The sequence below is a fragment of the Schistocerca piceifrons genome, chromosome 1 (genome assembly GCF_021461385.2).
Source record: "Schistocerca piceifrons isolate TAMUIC-IGC-003096 chromosome 1, iqSchPice1.1, whole genome shotgun sequence".
Classification (NCBI taxonomy): domain Eukaryota; kingdom Metazoa; phylum Arthropoda; class Insecta; order Orthoptera; family Acrididae; genus Schistocerca; species Schistocerca piceifrons.
In genome coordinates, this window is record NC_060138.1 from 822,915,842 (window position 1) to 822,934,756 (window position 18,915).

General features: G+C 44.0%; 1 protein-coding gene across 1 annotated transcript in view; it reads right to left on the reverse strand.

Moving 5' to 3' along the window:
• Positions 1 to 18,915, reverse strand: part of LOC124714428 (fringe glycosyltransferase) — a 636,964-nt gene that overhangs the window by 40,513 nt on the left and 577,536 nt on the right. Inside the window, exon 7 of the mRNA XM_047243020.1 lies at positions 14,266 to 14,351. Coding sequence (XP_047098976.1) covers positions 14,266 to 14,351 — 86 coding nt within the window. The remainder of the gene's footprint in view (positions 1 to 14,265; positions 14,352 to 18,915) is intronic.

Genomic DNA, 18,915 nt, shown 5'->3' on the forward strand with positions numbered 1-18,915 from the left:
TTGTTTCTCAACATAATCTGCGTTCAAGTTTAGGGCCTAACGCCACCTTACTGCTACGACCGATATGCTCCCAAGCTATCACTCTACTGCTCGACGTCGGAACCAACCTCTTGCTCCACCAATAAGCTCTCATCGCGCACGTACAGCTTCCCGCAGAATGCACGTTTCATTGGGCCAAATGGCTGCTAATCGGGAAATGCGAGATCCGGGGTGTAGGGTGGACGAGGAAGAACAGTCCAGTGAAGTTCTGTGAGCTCCTCTTGCGTTGTCATGTAAAGGGAGAAGTTAGTTTCCATTTTTGTGGCAACGAACACACTGAAATCATTTCCCAATATCCTTAGTGTGACACAAAGTTCAGAGTTGTTTGTTGCACCATGCGGTAGGGTATGGAACGCAATAACCGCTCCAGAGTCCCAGAAGACCATCGCTCCGACTTTACTGGCCGAGGGTGCGGTTTTTACCTGTTTCTTCGGAGAAGAGGTGATCCGAGGCCACTCCGAGGTCACTCCTCGGCTTGAAGTTTTGTTCCAAGTTCGAAGTGGTTCGGAAAAGACAAAAAAAAAAGTCACAATCAGCCTCATAACGCGCATGCGATTCCACTCAGAGGGTCCTTCATTGCTCTTTATGGTTTTGTGTTAGGGAGTTAGGTAGAACATGAACCTTTGGGTAGCCCACTTGGTAGACAAGTAGGTCAGTACAACGAAACGAGACATCCAGTTGAGATTAGACCTGTTACCTGATGTTTAAGAAAGGTCGTACCTCTTACAATTTTAGTTTTTCATCTTTTTACAGTTTTCTTCTGTTTTATCTACAACATTTACAAAGAATGATACTTTTCAAAATAACAATAATTTAAGGTTGAAATATAAATAAAATTTTGTTGTTTTTTAAGAAGAATATAAGAAGATAGGATAGAGGAGAGATTATTAGTACCATGACCGAATGTGACTAACGGTGAATACCTCGGAATGGTTTCTTCGAGCCGTTGACCGCCAGACACACACACACACACACACACACACACACACACACACACACACAGAGAGAGAGAGAGAGAGAGAGAGAGAGAGAGAGAGAGAGAGAAATGATTATTAGTAGAGAAATAATGTTGCTTATCCTATTTATTACTAATCCTATTTATTACTAATCGTATGTATTAACTACTTTAGGTGCCCATCCATGTACAGCATTTGGTGATTTATTGGCTAGATCGCCAGCACCTTATGCTTATTTACTGTCACATTTCAGCTTCCTACTCCTGTTTGTCCTCATTGTCACTATTTTCGCTGCCGGCCGGAGTGACCGTGCGGTTCTAGGCGCTACAGTCTGGAACCGAGCGACCGCTACGGTCGCAGGTTCGAATCCTGCCTCGGGCATGGATGTGTGTGATGTCCTTAGGTTAGTTAGGTTTAATTCGTTCTAAGTTCTAGGCGACATATGACCTCAAAAGTTAAGTCGCATAGTGCTCAGAGCCAGAGCCACTATTTTCGCTGTCACTGTGGGTATCGCCGTCCACGCTCTGGAGGTTGTTATTACGGTGAACATAGGCATGTCTGTAATGTCCTGTCCGCATGTACTCTTCATGTGTTGTTTTTGAAATACTGTTTGTCAGTGCGTTTAATTGTGCCCATTGTTCTTCGTCTCTTATTGCTGTGTATATATCTGTGTAGTCAAAGTGTATGTATGTCTATTGTTCGCGTATTGCCCGCAGAAAAAGACAGTGTGTTCTGGGGAACCTTCTTCCCCGCATGTGCATGTAGGTGTCTGCCTCAGACTCACGCGGTTTAAGTGCGTGGGATGCGAGGTGTCAGACTGTCGTCCATTGATCACCTCGTGCGAGTTTGTTCGTACGTTCCAACACTGCAGGAGTCACAGCCATGTGCGGCCGGCCGGCAAGCACAAGTTCGGACAGGTTTGCGCGACTTTGTTGCAACGATGACAGACACCTCGCCCAACGACTCACCGTGCATTTGTTCACTGCCAGGTCTCCGCAGACATTCTGAAAGCGCCTGTGTATGTCTTATGATGTGGTTTTCCGCCAAAAGAAACACAATGACAGGTCTCTGTATGGAACACACCTCCATCACAGACGTCATGTGGATGGCTACGTATGGCGCTGGCACCAACAGGAAATTTATTCAACTTTAGGGGCCTGAAGCGGGAAATATTCCACGATGTCGCACAGCAAATTACACATTTTTGCAACCGAAATTGCCAGAGAGAAAAATGTGCTGCATTACTTATTGAGCGTTCCTCCTAGTAATCACGGAGCGGTTGGTTTTTATCCTTGCCAACAGCACCTTTTAAAGAATGAGATTTTCACTCTGCAGCGGAGTGTGTGCTGATATGAAACTTCCTGGCACATTAAAACTGTGTGCCGGACCGAGACTCGAACTCGGGACCTTTGCCTTTCGCGGGTAAGTGCTCTATACCCCGAGTTCGAGTCTCGGTCCGACACACAGTTTTAATGTGCCAGGAAGTTTCAGCATCTTTTAAGTTACTTTTATTTGCAATTTTCGGTAGACTGCAAGGTTTGGATGTAGATGTATACTGCTGTACAGCTGACTTGTCGACACAGACGCGTCGGAGCCCTGGCCTCCGGACGCACCCTACGCCGGCGCCTGCTCCCGTCCGCTCCCCCTCGTTACCCGCCGCAGGTCGCTCACGTAGCCGCGGAAAAAGACTGCGCGGTCCAGCGCCCTGCGGTGGCCTATGTCCAGAAAAACAAACTCGGCGCCGAGCAAACACAATGCGTCGGCGAGCAGCGACCGGCGACCGGCGACCAGCGAGCGGAACCATCTCGGCGGTCGTGCAGCGGCGCCCCGCGGGGAGCGAGCCGGCCGCGGCCGCGCGACACCCGCCTTCCACGAAGCGCGCCGCCTTTTGTGCGGGAATTAGCCCACAAAGCGAGTTAGCACTCGGCGCGCCTCCATTGTGGACGGCCACGACTTCCATCTGACCGGCGAGGCAGGCTCCTCTTCTCGGAACAGCCACAACGAGCCCTTATAGAGTGTCGCAATGGACACCGTACTGGCTGCCAGATGGTGCTGCTTTGTACTGCGATAAAGGTAACTACTGCGCCAGCAGAAGGGCTGGTCAGTTCGGGACGATAGTCAACACGCGTCACCACTAATGTATCGTTTCCTTACCCTCCGTAAACGAGATTTCGTATTTATTACGTAAGGCGCACATGCTGAGGCGTGGTAGAAATAAAAAGCGATACCCACAACACCATCTTAATCACCAATTAAGAGTCAGCTTTTAAGACAACAACATAATGCCCACAATTTTTTTCGTTCTTTATTGGCTATTTACATTTAAATGAAGTGTATAAATATGTTGTGTATATTATTGTGATGTATATATGTTTTAATTATTTATTGTGTGCAAAATAACCAATGAAAGAGAATGTAAAGAACCGTTGTAGACTCACTGGCCCAGTCAGGGGATATCGTTATGTTAACCAAAGAGGTTACTCTCATTGTCATACTGTCGCTAGGCGCAGGAGCGCAGTACTGTGTATCAGGTGGTAGTCGAGAGAGGCGGTTAGTAACGAGTGAGCGAGTCGGACGCAAAGCAGGAATTCTACTGCGAGAGTACGCAAGACTTGTTTCACTGCAAGATCCCACGTACGGTACAGCCAGTGTAGTGTCCCTTTTGCAATATTCACCATTATCGAAGTGAAACATAAATAAAAATGACTGTATGCGACTCGAAATGAGCTGCAAACATCGATTTATCTGCGAAAGGTAATAACACTAGATGCAGAAAAGACATTTTTATTGTATGAGATTATAATGTATAAGTAATTAAAAGAATTATTATTATCTTTGTAAGGGTATAAAACACAATGCAATGCTCATTCTTCTGTCTAGTCTGTTTTGTTCTGTTCGTTCTGGTGTTAGCGCAGCACAATAGCTTGCGTACCTTACTCCAGCTAGCATTTGTTTCTGTCGTAACGTAATTGCAAATATTTAATGGTGTAAACTGTGTCCTAGTAAGAATATATTAGTATAAAGTGATCACCGTGTGTTATTTCAAGAACCTACGCCACATTTATCTTATGAAAAGAATATTTAATGAAAATTATTTAGCATGTTTCCAGCTGCTGCGGAGTGAGTAACAGTGATCTCTGACTTAACGATTAGCCGCCATTACGCGGTACATTTAAAAATATTTTTCACAGCACAATGTCTGATAGACGGAGCGGAAGAAATTATGTAAAAATATTAGGGAGATTAATTGAAGGAATCCAGTGAAATAATTTTATTAAAACTTGTCTATTTTCTGTTATAGTAATAATTTCAGATCAGTGAACTAAAGCTAAGTAATACTACGCTATTGCATTTACTGTACTTTGTAGGGAGCCTGGCGCTCGATAAAACCAGATATAATACGTAATTGGCAACCTACGAAATTCGTTATTTTGCTTATTATATCTCTTTTGTATTTTTTGAAAGCTAAACGTAAAAACTAACTTCACTAAAAATCAGTAACAGGTCACGATAAATCAAAGGACAAACAAATTTACTAGGAGACTGTTTCTTCTAAAATAAATAGTTATACATTAATTTTTTTAAGAGATATAATACCAAGCATAATGTGGAGAAGTAACTGAGCACCGAGCAAAGCATCAAGGCTTAAGAAGAGCGCTGGGAGCCTAAAGTTAATTGCGGTGAAGAGCCTGTGGCCGTATGTTGGCGTGGTATAACGGACGCCGCACCGCTATGGCGTAAGACCCGACCAGTTTATCATTTAGAACTGTAAAAGGGTTGCAGGGTTAACTGCGAATCGTTCAACAAGAAATACATTAGCAGCTTATTTACCCTAAGGTGCGTAATCCTCAATAACAACTACACCAGCATCCTCTCCATTTCCATAATTAACCGAATGTGTCATTAATGAACTGAATGCGAATCATAAGAAGAGTGAAATTTAGCGAACTGATTAATAGTTTAAATGAAAGTGAACAAAACAGTTTTTTGGACTTGTTAATTAAGTGCTGATTGTTGACAAGTAATTTGACAAAGCAGTACTGTATATTCAACAACATTTTGTTAGACAGTTTCGTATGGGAAGTAATTTACGTAACAATAAGTCAAAGCAGCGAACTCCGTAATCATTTTAAAAACCAGTAATTATTGTAGAACAGTCAATTTAAATACTAAAATTATTATTTTCGGGAAGTTTACCTTTTGCAAAGCAGTTTAATAGCAGATTGCATTACAGTGAGAAGCGCAGTTCAGCTGTTACGTAACTGGTAGTGTAAAGAACTACACTGAGATCGCGGTGTACGAAGTGTGTTCACTTCGTATTTATTACTTGCCCGATATGGGTTTAATGGTCAGTTAGCCGGGAGCAATATGCCAACGCACTACAGACGTTTTCTCTGTCAGTTGCACTTCAGATGCCCCTGTTCGGGAAGAAAGCAATAGGGCCATTTCAGGAAGCATCTCGCCCAGCATTAACGCAAACGTGATGGTATAATTTTTGGTGTCCAGTCGAATCCCCGATTCCATAAAAATGGTTCAAATGGCTCTGAGCACTATGGGACTTAACAGCTATGGTCATCAGTCCCCTAGAACTTAGAACTACTTAAACCTAACTAACCTTAGGACAGCACACAACACCCAGCCATCACGAGGCAGAGGAAATCCCTGACCCCGCCGGGAATCGAACCCGGGCGTGGGAAGCGAGTACGCTACCGCACGACCACGAGATGCGGGCCCCGATTCCATATTCCAGCACTATATTTTGATGACCGACATAGTCGTCGTCTTCAAGTCCTGGGAGCTGTCTTGTAAGTGTACTCGCTACCTCGATTTCAACCAGTCTGGCTTCTTCCTACAGTGAAAAATGAGGATGTATGGCTGACTCAAAGAGTCTAAGACCTTCGGCCGCCATACAAGACAAATGGTTTGAAAAATAATGCAGCACTAACAGTACTTTTAGAGGACCGTGGCGTATCACAACGCTGATTTCCAAATAAAAGGACAGGGTATCGACACGTACCGTTACAGTTCAAAAACACGCCATTTGACAAAAAACATTCGTCCAAATATTGTTCACCTTGACATGCCCGTAGTTCATGCCTATAAATCGACTTTTCCAGTTTTACTTCATCGACTGTGATACTCCACCCAATGTCCCAAAAGAACCGACCGTGGCTTTGAGCAAAGAGCTATCTCCACATTTGTGAGAGTAATGTAGTCGAAATACGACAAATTTCAATCTCGATAGCCATGTATGAGAGAGAGAGAGAGAGAGAGAGAGAGAGAGAGAGAGAGAGAGACTGCTTAGACATTAACGGCATGAGCTATAATGAATATCAACCGACGTGTGGGTGGTACTCTTGAATTAATTATGTATTAGGTAATAACGAGAAGAGGCAAGTAAGGATGAGCATGCGGAAAGTATTTAAGAGATTCGTTCATCTTTCCGCTTTCTGATCTTCACATTACAACAATAAACCCACTGAGCGTGAAAACCCGTATAAGAACGTTCCAAGTTTTTGTCGAGAAAAAGTTGTCTCTCCGTGCCCGCCGAGACAATGCGCCCCCGGAACTAGGCCGCGCTTCCTTTCTTGGTTTAACAGAAGGCTTCCGGCCCCCAGAAACCAGCCGAGTGTGACAGAAGTCCCTACTTGCAGTCGCCATTTGAGCAAAGCACGACTGGTAACAACATCCCACAGCATGGCAAAGCAACGAGCAATGCTGTGTGAAACATCTGTTCGCACATACATTGCTTCACAATTCACAGTGATAAAAAAATAAGTTTTAAATTAATTTCCGCTTCATACATCCGTTATCCCTGTGACATTTCCTGAAACGGGCTACGGCTGTAAATGGCATCTGTCGGTGACTTACGTAAATTCCATCGTTTATTATAAACGAGCGTGTACGAATCTATTTTGGTGCTCTCTTACTGTAACTTTTCGTTCAAAGGTCGTTAAACTGATTCCAGATGTGGCTCAAGCGAAGTACAAGTTACCGTTTTACACGTTGCGGAAGGCTACCTAATCGTGTGTGGAATTATATTTAGTCAAATGAAGTGGTTTTAATTCAAAACAATGGTAAGACACCTTCATGAGAGATTAACTAGTGAATTCCACGCAACAAAGCGTCTTAACAGTTTTTTTTAATTTTTTTTAAGTGTTACCTTACAGATTTAACACCAGGTCCACTTTCTTGCAGTCTCTGACATGATCTTGTTTCATTTTCCGACATTTATTTGATTTGTGAGAAATACTTATTCCCGAGATCATAAACCACCACACAGCAACTGCTTACAGTTACAATAAGGTGTTGAATTACCGTGAATGTAATAGCACGGTGGTCAGTAGACGCTGTTTTCTCTGATTTTGCACCCATATTATTCCAGAACTTGAATTATTTGGACTGATTACGCTGTAATTTTCATCTCAATTTCTGATGTTCCAAATTCTTTCCAAAGGCATATTTTGGTTTTTAACAAAGGTTGTTGCACATATAGTTCGCCGCGTGGTTTGAGGCGCCATGTCACGGATTGCGCGGCTCCTCCCGCCGGAGGTTCGAGTTCTCGCTAGGGCGTGCGTGCGTGTTCCTTAGCGTTAGTTAGTTTAAGTAGTGTGTAAGTCTAGGGACCGATGACCTCATGACTTCAGCAGTAAGGTCCCTTAGGAACACACACACACACACACACACACACACACACACACACACACACACAGGAGTGGTTCTGAATCGAGAAATTGTTCGAAATTCGTGGCCTTTCTGCTATTTGCAGTGTCATGTTACCGAGATTATGAAATTCATGCAGGGAGTTCGTAATGAGTTGATATTTCGATCTCTCTCTTTTATAACCAGTTTATTTACGCCCTAAATAGACTTGCTCCCCCTGTGGTATCGTCCAGAGATCGTGATGCCACATCAGGGTCGACAAGAATCGATACCACGTACATTAGAAGGGAGGAGGGGGGGGGGGGGGTGGCTCGTTGCAATTCATAGCAACCCATGAGAGGCACTCCAGAAGACCACGCCTCCCACCCTCCAGCACAGCAGCGACGTCACTCTGACGTCAATGTAGTGTCGAGCATGCAAGAGCTCGGTAGTTTTTGGCCTCATCTGAAGGGGTCAACATCACTGCGTGGAGCCAACGAGTTGTTAAAGATTCTGATGAACTTTTACTTTCGTAAAGGTTGGACACTGCACCTGAAGATAAGTTTGTTAATTAATGCATCCCGTTATGCTTTACTAATTCACGTAAATCATTCATTACTTCATGTGGCAAATGAAGTGCGTCAAATTTAAGTACATTTTTTATTCATTAATGAATAAAGTGAACTAATATTTGATGTGTTCTGGTTTGACGAGCGTTTTCCCGCACCAATCAAAGAGCCCGCAGTTGTGACCAGATGAAACTACTTTCGTCTGGCCATATCATCCCGTCATTTCACGTAAACGTCAAACCTGTCCAGTTTGGCATACAATGAACATTTCCTCTTCAAGGCTAGGTAGTAGGCGTGATGTGTATCTTAAAAGTAGATAGTGAAAGGAATGTTTTGATTCGCATCGTCAAATTTTGCTTCAAATAAAGAAACAACCAGGGAAACTCAGAAGTGGAGTGAAATCCTGGTAGGCTACTCGGAACCGACGCCGCAGCAGAGATTTCGGCGAGTGGCGTTGACTGTTAAACCGCAGTCTGTTCCAGGAAATTCAACAGGTGAAAATAAAAAGTGATACAGAAAACAAGCTGTAAAATGAATTATTTCATGGAAGACCATGTCGCATTATTGGATTCTATTATTCCATCCTCTTTCCCGTAATCCAGTTACGGCTCAGTATACTTCCACATGCCTGTTTCTAGTTCTTCCGCACGCCAACGTTATTCAGAGCCCTCCTCCGCTAGACTTATGTTGTAAAATCCGAGAATAATGATATACCGGACTTTTTCATTCGTGTCCAAGTGCCCCATTTACTGCCTCTTTGTAATAGTCTGCTGTGGTTTAGGAACAGCAACAGGACGCAGTTCTGCCGCAGCTATCTCCACCAGCTACAGTAAATGATTTTCAGAGTACTTAATCTCCCTGCATAATCAGGTCCATTTCAGTTCCAGAAGAAGATTCAGCAAGGTCGCTACGCGGACTGCGCTGAGGCGGCAGGTGGCAAATGAATAGTACCAGTTTCATTCGCGACACGTTCACTTGTCCCTGTGGAACCGGTCACCGTGGACGCACCGCAGGTGCACAGGATACGGGAATATATTCACCACTCGTCTTTGGAGGCGCCGATAAGAAAATTTTATTTGCAAGCCCTCGTCAGCTGTCTCCTGGAGGTCTAAATGTTACTGGCTTCGACAGTACAGTGACCATGGGATACCTTCTAACATCGTGTCGCACCTCCTTTTGTTTGGCGTAGTGCAGCAGCTCTACGTTGCATGGACTCAGCAAGTCACTGCAAGTCCCTTGCAGAGATGTTTAACCATGCTGCCTCTATAGCCGTCCGTAATTGTGGAAGTTTTGCCGTTGCAGTATTTCGTGTTCCGACTGACCTCTTGAATATGTCCCATAAATACTCAATCCCCCCCATGAACCATGGACCTTGCCGTTGGTGGGGAGGCTTGCGCGCCTCAGCGATACAGATAGCCGTACCGTAGGTGCAACCACAATGGAGAGGTATCTGTTTAGAGGCCAGACAAACGTTTGCTTCGTGAAGAGGGGACTGGCTTACAAAACTCTCGTTCGACCTATACTTGAGTATTGCTCATCAGTGTGGGATCCGTACCAGATCGGTTTGAAGGAGGAGATAGAGAAGATCCAAAGAAGAGCGGCGCGTTTCATCACAGGGTTATTTGGTAACCGTGATAGCGTTACGGAGATGTTTAATAAACTCAAGTGGCAGACTCTGCAAGAGAGGCGCTCTGCATCGCGGTGTAGATTGCTCGCCAGGTTTCGAGAGGGTGCGTTTCTGGATGAGGTATCGAATATATTGCTTCCCCCTACTTGTACCTCCCGAGGAGATCACGAATGTAAAATTAGAGAGATTAGAGCGCGCACGGAGGCTTTCAGACAGTCGTTCTTCCCGCGAACCATACGCGACTGGAACAGGAAAGGGAGGTAATGACAGTGGCACGTAAAATGCCCTCCGCCACACACCTTTGGGTGGCTTGCGAAGTATAAATGTAGATGTAGCAACGTTTTCAGTAGTTGCAGGGGCAACAGTCTGACTGACCTGGCCTTGTAACACTAACCAAAACGGCCTTGCTGTGCTGGTACTGCGAACGGCTGAAAGCAAGGGGAAGCTACAGCCGTAATTTTTTCCGAGGGCATGCAGCTTTACTGTATGGTTAAATGATGATGGCGTCCTCTTGGGTAAAATATTCCGGAGGTAAAATTGTCCCCCATTCGGATCTCCGGTCGGGGACTACTCAGGAGGACGTTGTTATCAGGAGAAAGAAAACTGGCGTTCTACGGAAAGGAGCGTGGAATGTCAGATCCAGTAATCGGGCAGGTAGATTAGAAAATTTAAAAAGGGAAATGGATAGGTTAAAGCTATAGTGGGAATTAGTAAAGTTCGGTTGCAGGAGGAACAATACTTCGCCGGCCGATGTGGCCGTGCGGTTCTAGGCGCTTCAGTCTGGAACCGCGTGACCGCTACGGTTCGAATCCTGCCTCGAGCATCGATGTGTGTGATGTCCATAGGTTGGTTAGGTTTAAGTAGTTCTAAGTTCTAGGGGACTGATGACCTCAGAAGTCCCATAGTGCTCAGAGCCTTTTTTTTTTTTTTTTAACAGCAACAAAATACTCCATGGTATTTATGACGGGTGATCTGCGTGACCAAACCATTTGCTCAAATAGTCCAGAATATCCTTCAAACCAGTCACGGACAATTTTGGCCCTGTGGCAGGGCATAAAAATTCCGTCGTCGTTTGGCAACAAGACGTCCACGAGTGGCCGCAAATGGTTTCCAACTAGCCGAAATCCAAGGATTCAGTCCAGTCGATATAAACAGCCCACAACATTATGGAGCCACCAAAAGCTTGCACAGTGCCTTGTTGACAACTTGGATCCAAGGCTTCGTGGACTCTGCTCCCCACTCGACACCTATCTCACCCTCCCCCAACATAAATCTGAACTAAGCTGACCAGGCCACCGTTTTCCAACCGGCAAGGGCCCAACCGATATGGTCAGCAGCCCAAGAGAGCCGCTGCAGGCGATGTGCTGTCAGCAAAGGCATTCGCGACCGTAGTCTGTTGTCACAGCCCTATAACGTCAAATTTCGCCGCGCTGTCCTAACGGGTGCGTTCGTCGTACGTCCCACACTGATTTCTGCGGTTATTTCACGCAATGTTGCTTTTCTGTTAGCAATTATCGAGCTACGCAAACGCCGCTGCTGTCGGTCGTTAAGTGAAGGGCTATCGGCCACTGCTTTTCCGTGGTCAGAGATAATGCCTAAAATTTGGTATTCTCGGCACGCTCTTGATACTGTGGATCGCAGAATACTAAAATCCCTAATAATTTCCGAAATGGAATGTCCCATGCGTCTAGCTCTCCAACTATCACTCGGCGTTCAAAGTCTGTTAATTGCTGTCGTGCCCCCATAATCACGTCTGAAACCTTTTCACAGGACTCACCTGAGTACAAATAACAGCTCCGCCAATGCACTACCCCTTTATACCTTTTACATGCGACGTCAGTATATGTGCGCTGTCCCATAACTTTAGTGACATCATTGTATTTTATTTACAGTGTGATGGATTTCATAGCAAGGTACCTTATGTCTGCTTTCAATGTGTCACATTGGTGAGCGTATTCAGAAAGTTTGCTAACGTTCCTTTCGTCTGCGCCTCGGAGCTTCCGTAGTGCTACGCGAAAACAAACTCTGGTCATAGTTCAAAACGGTTCAAATGGCTCTGAGCACTATGGGACTTAACTTCTGAGGTCATCAGTCCCCTAGAACTTACAACTACTTAAACCTAAGGACATCACACACATCCTTGCCCGAGGCAGGATTCGAACCTGCGACCGTAGCGGTCACGTGGTTCCAGACTGAAGCGCCTAGAACCGCACGGCCACACCGGCCGGCTCTGGTCATAGTCAGAATCCACGTAATCTTGGCGATATGCAGCGCGCGAGATAAATTATGCGATGTACCGCTCCGCGGATTTACTAGCGGACCCGGATTAATTCTATGCACAGCTATGCATGTAGAAGCAATTGAAATATGGGTCGCCAGCCTCGCTTTAACCAGCAGCTGTTAAAACTTCTCAGCACTCCAAAGTCGTTAATTAATCCCTTGCTGTTCCATTCAATTCGACAAAATCCGTTCCCAAGCGACTGGAAACCACGCAGCCGAAACGGGACAGCGCGATGCGTGACACACTCGCAATACAAATCGACATGAGGATACCTGTTACGTAGCTACAGGTTTGTTTCACGTGACGCTGCCCTTGTAGGCATAAACTAATTTAATTCTTGTTCCTTATTAATATACATTTCTGTAATACAATATTTCAAATAATACTTCAAAACATAAATTTTTACACAGAGACAACACTTCAATACAAATCAAAGTCTTCGTGGGCTTCTTCAGGTGTGACTTTTTCAGGAGAAATGTAATAACACGACGTATAACCGTAGTTACTCTCAATAAAAAATGTAATTACTTGAAGAAATACTCACTTTGAATGAATTTCTAATAGGAAAATACCTATAATTCTAAAAATTGGTAATCCTACATGGCATGGTAGTTTCGAAAGAGTTGTGGTACATCTAGCGCCTCTTCGTGCTTTCCCATGTTTTGTGAAAAGGGGCCCCAATATTGTGCTTGGAGCAGAGGTGGTGTTTCACTTAGTGATGGTTTCTCCGGCAATTGGACACTTAACATTACTTCTGCTTTATTTACATGCTAATCAACACATGCTTTCTTTCTTTGTACTTCTATTGTTTTCTGGTTAATGTACATCCTGAATAGAGCAATACCCAACTCTGAAAAAGTTTGGCCCGACTTTCGTTTCCACGAGTGTGACTCTTAATTTTTACGTTTGGTCCGCATTTGTTTCTACGAACCGCACTCATCCAAGTACGGCAAGGGCTTAAAAGTCCTGAAGCAACCCAACCACTTTCATAAAGATACAGAGACCCGGCCACTGGAATGGAATATGTACACAGCCTCCAACTGGCTTTTAACAGCTTTTCCGCTGATAATTTTCACATAACTTCAGTGTCAATAAAGGAAAAACTCACACTGAACATCTCTTGAATTTCCACAGAGACAAAAATAATTAAAAGGCTTCTCTCATACCTCGCCCAGTCCGTATCTTTCACTAAGATAGAACTATCCAGCTAGCTACTGGCTCTACGATCCGACTTAAGAACACTGCCTGTCGTGCACATTCACTTACAGGTAACATACGCTTAGAAAATCGGAATGACTCCACTCGAAAACCAAGCCGATGCACTGCGTATTCTCTCCATTTCCTGCACAGCACGAAATAACTCAGTTGATCACCTTCCCCTGACTTCCGAAACACTTCGCAAACGTCAGCTCCGCGCACAGAGAGCACACGACTTCTATATCCCGAGAGGACTTCCGGGTGGCTCCTCAGATTTCACGAGCTCCCAATACGCTCCACAAAATTGTTGAACTTTAAGGCACTCCGTCCAGTCATAACCAGGAGCAGAATGCAGCCTTTTCGCTGACCATTTCCTGCTCCTGCTATTATCGCTGATTGCAGGCGAAACGTTTGAAGTTTCTTTGCAAAGGGCATCGGAAAATACTGGCCATCACGGTAAATCACAATCCTCTCAAGCAAACGTGTAAGCTCTGGTGACAACCTTTTCAGATGACTGTAGAAAAACAAGTCCATCACCTCCCTGGGGAACAGCACACTGTCTCTGACGAATACCACAGCCACAGGACTAGCACAAAGGTGTGGCCAGGAAATGAGACGTTTCGAAATGACAGTATGTCTAATGCTTTTGATATTCTATTCGTGTACGTGCTTGAATTTTCTTGCGTCAGCACTATTTTACCATGTGCACTCTACCATCATTAACGCAATCTTTGTACTGTGTAGAAGCTGATCTGGATATCAGTCGTACGAATGATTACAACCGGTCTCTCTTCGTTTGGACGCACAAAATAAAATTCGTATCAAAAGTTTACTGGCACTGAGATGGGCAATGGGAGCTATTTATATCACTACTTAATCACCTTAAGTAAATTACGCGGTCACATGCCTTCCGCAGTTTTTGATTACTAATATTTGAGTAATGGATGAACTTACCTCGCGACGGGCATCATCTTGAGCGCCAGCGCTCGACTCAGGCAAAACCCCGCTCCTCCAGTCGCGAACCAGAACGAGATCTTTTGCTGCAAGACAGAAAAAAAATCATTCCATCAGATAAAAAACACGAACAAGTTTAACAACTGTTGGAAAATATTTTAAGCAAGTGTGTGTTTTCGGATTAATGGAAATGTACAAGCCACATGGAGGCAGAGATAGAACCAAGTGACTATGTTGATTTTAGTTTGCAGCGTTACACTATTTACGTAACTGTTTTTAACGAGTCATAGACGAAATGCGAGGCGGTACAGAAAATTTCTCTGTTCGTAACAAAACGACGAAATACCTCTCAATTTCCTACACATCTGCAAATGATTAGCAGTGGGGTGACGTATGTGACTATTTAGATGAGAAGGAAAACTTCAACAATGAGCAACTACGAAATCTACGTCTATATGAATGCTTTGCAGTTCACCCAAGTTCTAGGCAGAGGGTTCGTAGAAACACTTTCGGAATATTTCTCGATCGTTCCAAGCTCGAGGTGGACGTCGGAAAAATGAACACGTGAACATTTCCGTGCAAGCTCTGATTTCTCTTACCTTACTACGATGGCCATTTCTCGTTATGTTGGTGGGAGCCAACAAAATATTTTCTCGTTACGAAGAGAAAGTTGCAGACATAGGTGGCCGCAAACACTTTCACATTGCAGTTCGGCCACAACGTTACCTCAGTCGCCTGTTATTTGTCGGAAAGACCTCTTCTAAGCTAAATGCATCTTTGTTTTGTTGACTGCCGCCACAAATTACATATCATATTCGTGGCACACTATTCCCTATTTCGTGATAATATAACGCGAACATCCCTTCTTTAAACTATTTCACTGTCCGCTGTCAGTCCTATCCGATAAGAATCCCACACCACGCAGAAATACTCTAGCAGAGGATGGACAAGCATAGTGTAGGGAGTCTCTTTAGTGCATTTTTTTCATCTTTATCTTCAAAGTGTTCTGCTAATAGAACGCATACTTTCGTTCGCCTTCCGCACAAAGGTTTCTGTGCCATGATCCCAATTCAAGTCCTTGGTAATTATAACAGTGGGTTCATCGTACTGTGGATCACGATTTTCGAAACTGTAACTGAACAGAAGTTGTTACAATAGTTGCAGACGTAGCTGCCCGCAAACACTTTCCCATTTCAGTCCGCCCACATCACCACCTCAGTCGCCTGCTACAGAAACTTATGATTCTGTATTGCAGCCTCGACAGAATACTGTTCGGCCCGTATGTGCACGTGGTTAGGGGTACTCAAGATAATGTGTGCGTAGGAGAAGCGGTTTCCCGCTGCGCACGGACGCATACGGCACTGAAATATTGCCTAAGAGAGGCCATAAAGAGGGCGTAATTCCCATAAGCGGGACTCGAACCGGTCACGGAAACAGTCGTAAATGAATTGCTTACACTAGGGAAGGCGACGCGGACCGACACTACGGTGGCTCCCTGCCGAGAAAGACTCGGGCGCAAGGAATGTGTCGGGATTAGCATAGGCCCAGAACAGCGCCTTTGTTTAGTGGAACAGTTATACGGACCAAGCAGCCGGACAATGCTCTCACTAATGAGAAACGGCTGTTCGTGCTTTCATGAAAACTGTAACCGCTTGTGCGAGTGAAGATATGTCTTTCTATGGTTACGTCATAGCTCGAGGAGGAGCGTCTAACACACGCGCCGGCTCACTTATCATCGAACGAGCATTCTCCCTCCCAATTTAGAGACAACAAATTTAAGTATACAATGAGAGTAAGCGGAGACAAATAAAGGCCGTCTCAAGAAAACATGTAAGATAAAACAATGAAATACGGAGTAAAGGAATTACATGTGAAGATTTTGAGGGGATGGGAACAAAGATGGAGAAAAACTGCACTTTGTCCGTTCCACACACAAACGGCACTCCTACGAATCAATGAATATGGTGAAGTGTCGTAAATTACAATCCAAAGGTTGACTAATAGTGTCGTCATTTTAGCAGCGTATGGGGTCGATTTATAAATCTAACGTTCTGTCTGCTTTTCTTGCGAAAAGCTGCAAAACAATGTCTGCTGCCGCCGTCTATGTGGCGATGGTATGTGAATCGAGTGATTTCGCTACGCGAATTACTTACATCATGGCAGGGCGAGGAAAAATTTGCGGCGAGGCGCCGATCAGCTTTCTAAACTAACATACCAAAGAGATTGTTCACATAATCATTTAGTGAGACAAGGTAACAACCCGCACGCTAATGTCATGACGTGACTGCATTCTGAAAACTTTGAAGGTCCAATCACATAACTAGAAATTATACAGTGTGAACAGTCTCCTGTAGAAACCTTTACTGGTCCCTTGTGATATCAGAATTTCCGAATTCAGGATTATCTGAATAATTGTTTAAAAGTATGAGTATTAACCTGTAAAAAAAAGTTCTTACTGCCAAAACGCAAAACTTTCCATATCTAAATCACAACACTCAGTTTTAAAACCGTTTTCAACTAAAGCTATCACGGCATAACACTGCTGCAGAAAATATACACATGCCTGGGATAAAACACAATTCAGATCTCTACAAAGGGACCTTTTCACAGTATCGGCCCACGAAAGGGAACATAATTACCATTTCACAGGAGTACTAAGTGTCTGAACTACATTACGTCATAGTATTAACGTTGTGGCTACAGATAGATTGGCTTTTGCCTCAGTAATAAGACACTGGCATCTCCCTGCCCCCTTCCGCCATATATCTGCATATTACTTCCTCTTCGCAAAACCTCTGATTGCTGTTGTTTATTTCATGAAATCCCACACAGTTTAGATGACCTCCTTTATTACCACTACTGGTTTCGTTTGGTAGCCTCTTCACAGAATATGAACTACTCTGTTCAGTTCGTATTATTTACAATTCAGTGGGACAATGTTTTTAATACAGCCGCATCAATTACACAGTTACAACTGCGGTTTCACATCACACTCCATCCGTTGAGAAAACATACCTGTTAGTTCTTTTGACGTTCAGCGAGTCTGATGAGGATGTATTAATAATATTGCCATATTCGTAAGACATGTCGTGACACACAATATATAAACTGAAGGAAACATATTTTTAAATGTTTAACGGAAAAGCTGATATTTATTTACTGGGTGACTAGTTTCGGACATTGCCAATTTTTACAAGACACGTATTTTATATTTAGGGTATGTTTGGAATGGACAGTTCTATTTACGTCATTACACATGCGGCATAATTACGATACCATGGCTTCCCCAGTCGGAGAGTCCTCCCTCGGGTGTGTGTGTGTGTGTGTGTGTGTGTGTGTGTGTGTGTGTGTGTCGTCCTTAGCGTAAGTTAGATTAAATACTGTGTAAGCTTAGGGGCCGATGACCTCAGCAGTTTGGTCCCATAAGACTTTATCACAAATTTCCAAATTACGATAGCACCTACGATGCGTAAGTCAGCGTGGCATACATTGTAGTTCTATGAGAACAAATCTTCCATTGTATATAAAATATCGTTGTCACGTGGATCACATCATGCTGGATAATGAAGAGCTGAGATACACTTAAGTGTGACGACAAATATAACTGTCTACACGAAGCATTTCTAAAATACAAAATGCGTGGCTAGTCACGCAGAAAATAACAGCACCTCCTAAAATGGCTTTTCCCAATATTTGAGAGCTGCAAGACGCGGCGTACTGGAAAGGTTTCTAATATAAGAACTTTTATAGTGTGATGATGGTTACTAGCAGAAACCCACTGTCTGACACGCCAGTCAAAAGACTGGGGCAAAGCTTTCAGAGCCGGGTGAGAAGCTTTGCGCAGACAAACTTTGTTCAAGTTAGATAATTTCACCTTTACCACTTGGGTACAGCGACGAAGGCCAGCATCCATGCCGCACTCAGAAGGAAGTTGTGCGGAATCAATCGGCCGCATGATACTCGTCTCAAAGAAAAGAAAATGCCATCCGTTTCACGGAGGTCTCAAGCGCTACATGGAGATAATAGTCACGATAATTGTCAAGTGAAATGACACGCTTTCTAAGAAGGAGTGTACTTTAGGGTTAAAAGATGGCAAAAGTAATTAGCACTGTCAAAAGAAATAGCATAAAAAGAAGAGCAAGAACTTCTGTGATATTACGTAGGAAGCAAAGTGAAACGAAGTACATGTATCAAGGCAGTCTTAAAGAAGCAGACTGCTCTGCTCCTGCTGAACATCAGCAGGCAGTTGTCAAATAATTTACAAAAAGCGTGAGTTTCTGTGTACTACATTGTGTCGCAATAAAACACAGGCGGTGAGAAAATCGCACGGGAAAACAAGTAGAGGTATTTGGAACATTATAATCCAGCAGGGTGTCAAGAGTTGAATACATGGGTATAACAGAAACAGAGTGGTTCTTCAGAAATACGGGCAGGGTGGTCGCCTGCGCTAGAACATCAAGAAGCGCGAAGCGTAGTCGAAGTAGTAATTATCACCTCGAAAAAATAACATTACGGAATCAGCTCTTTTTTGCAGTCTTTGTGCCCAATAAAATCCCCGTACCACTGTAGTGCAGCTCACAGCCACAAAAGTCGAAAGAAAACATTTTCTACATTGAAAATCATGGGACAGTGAGAAACCAACCCAACGTT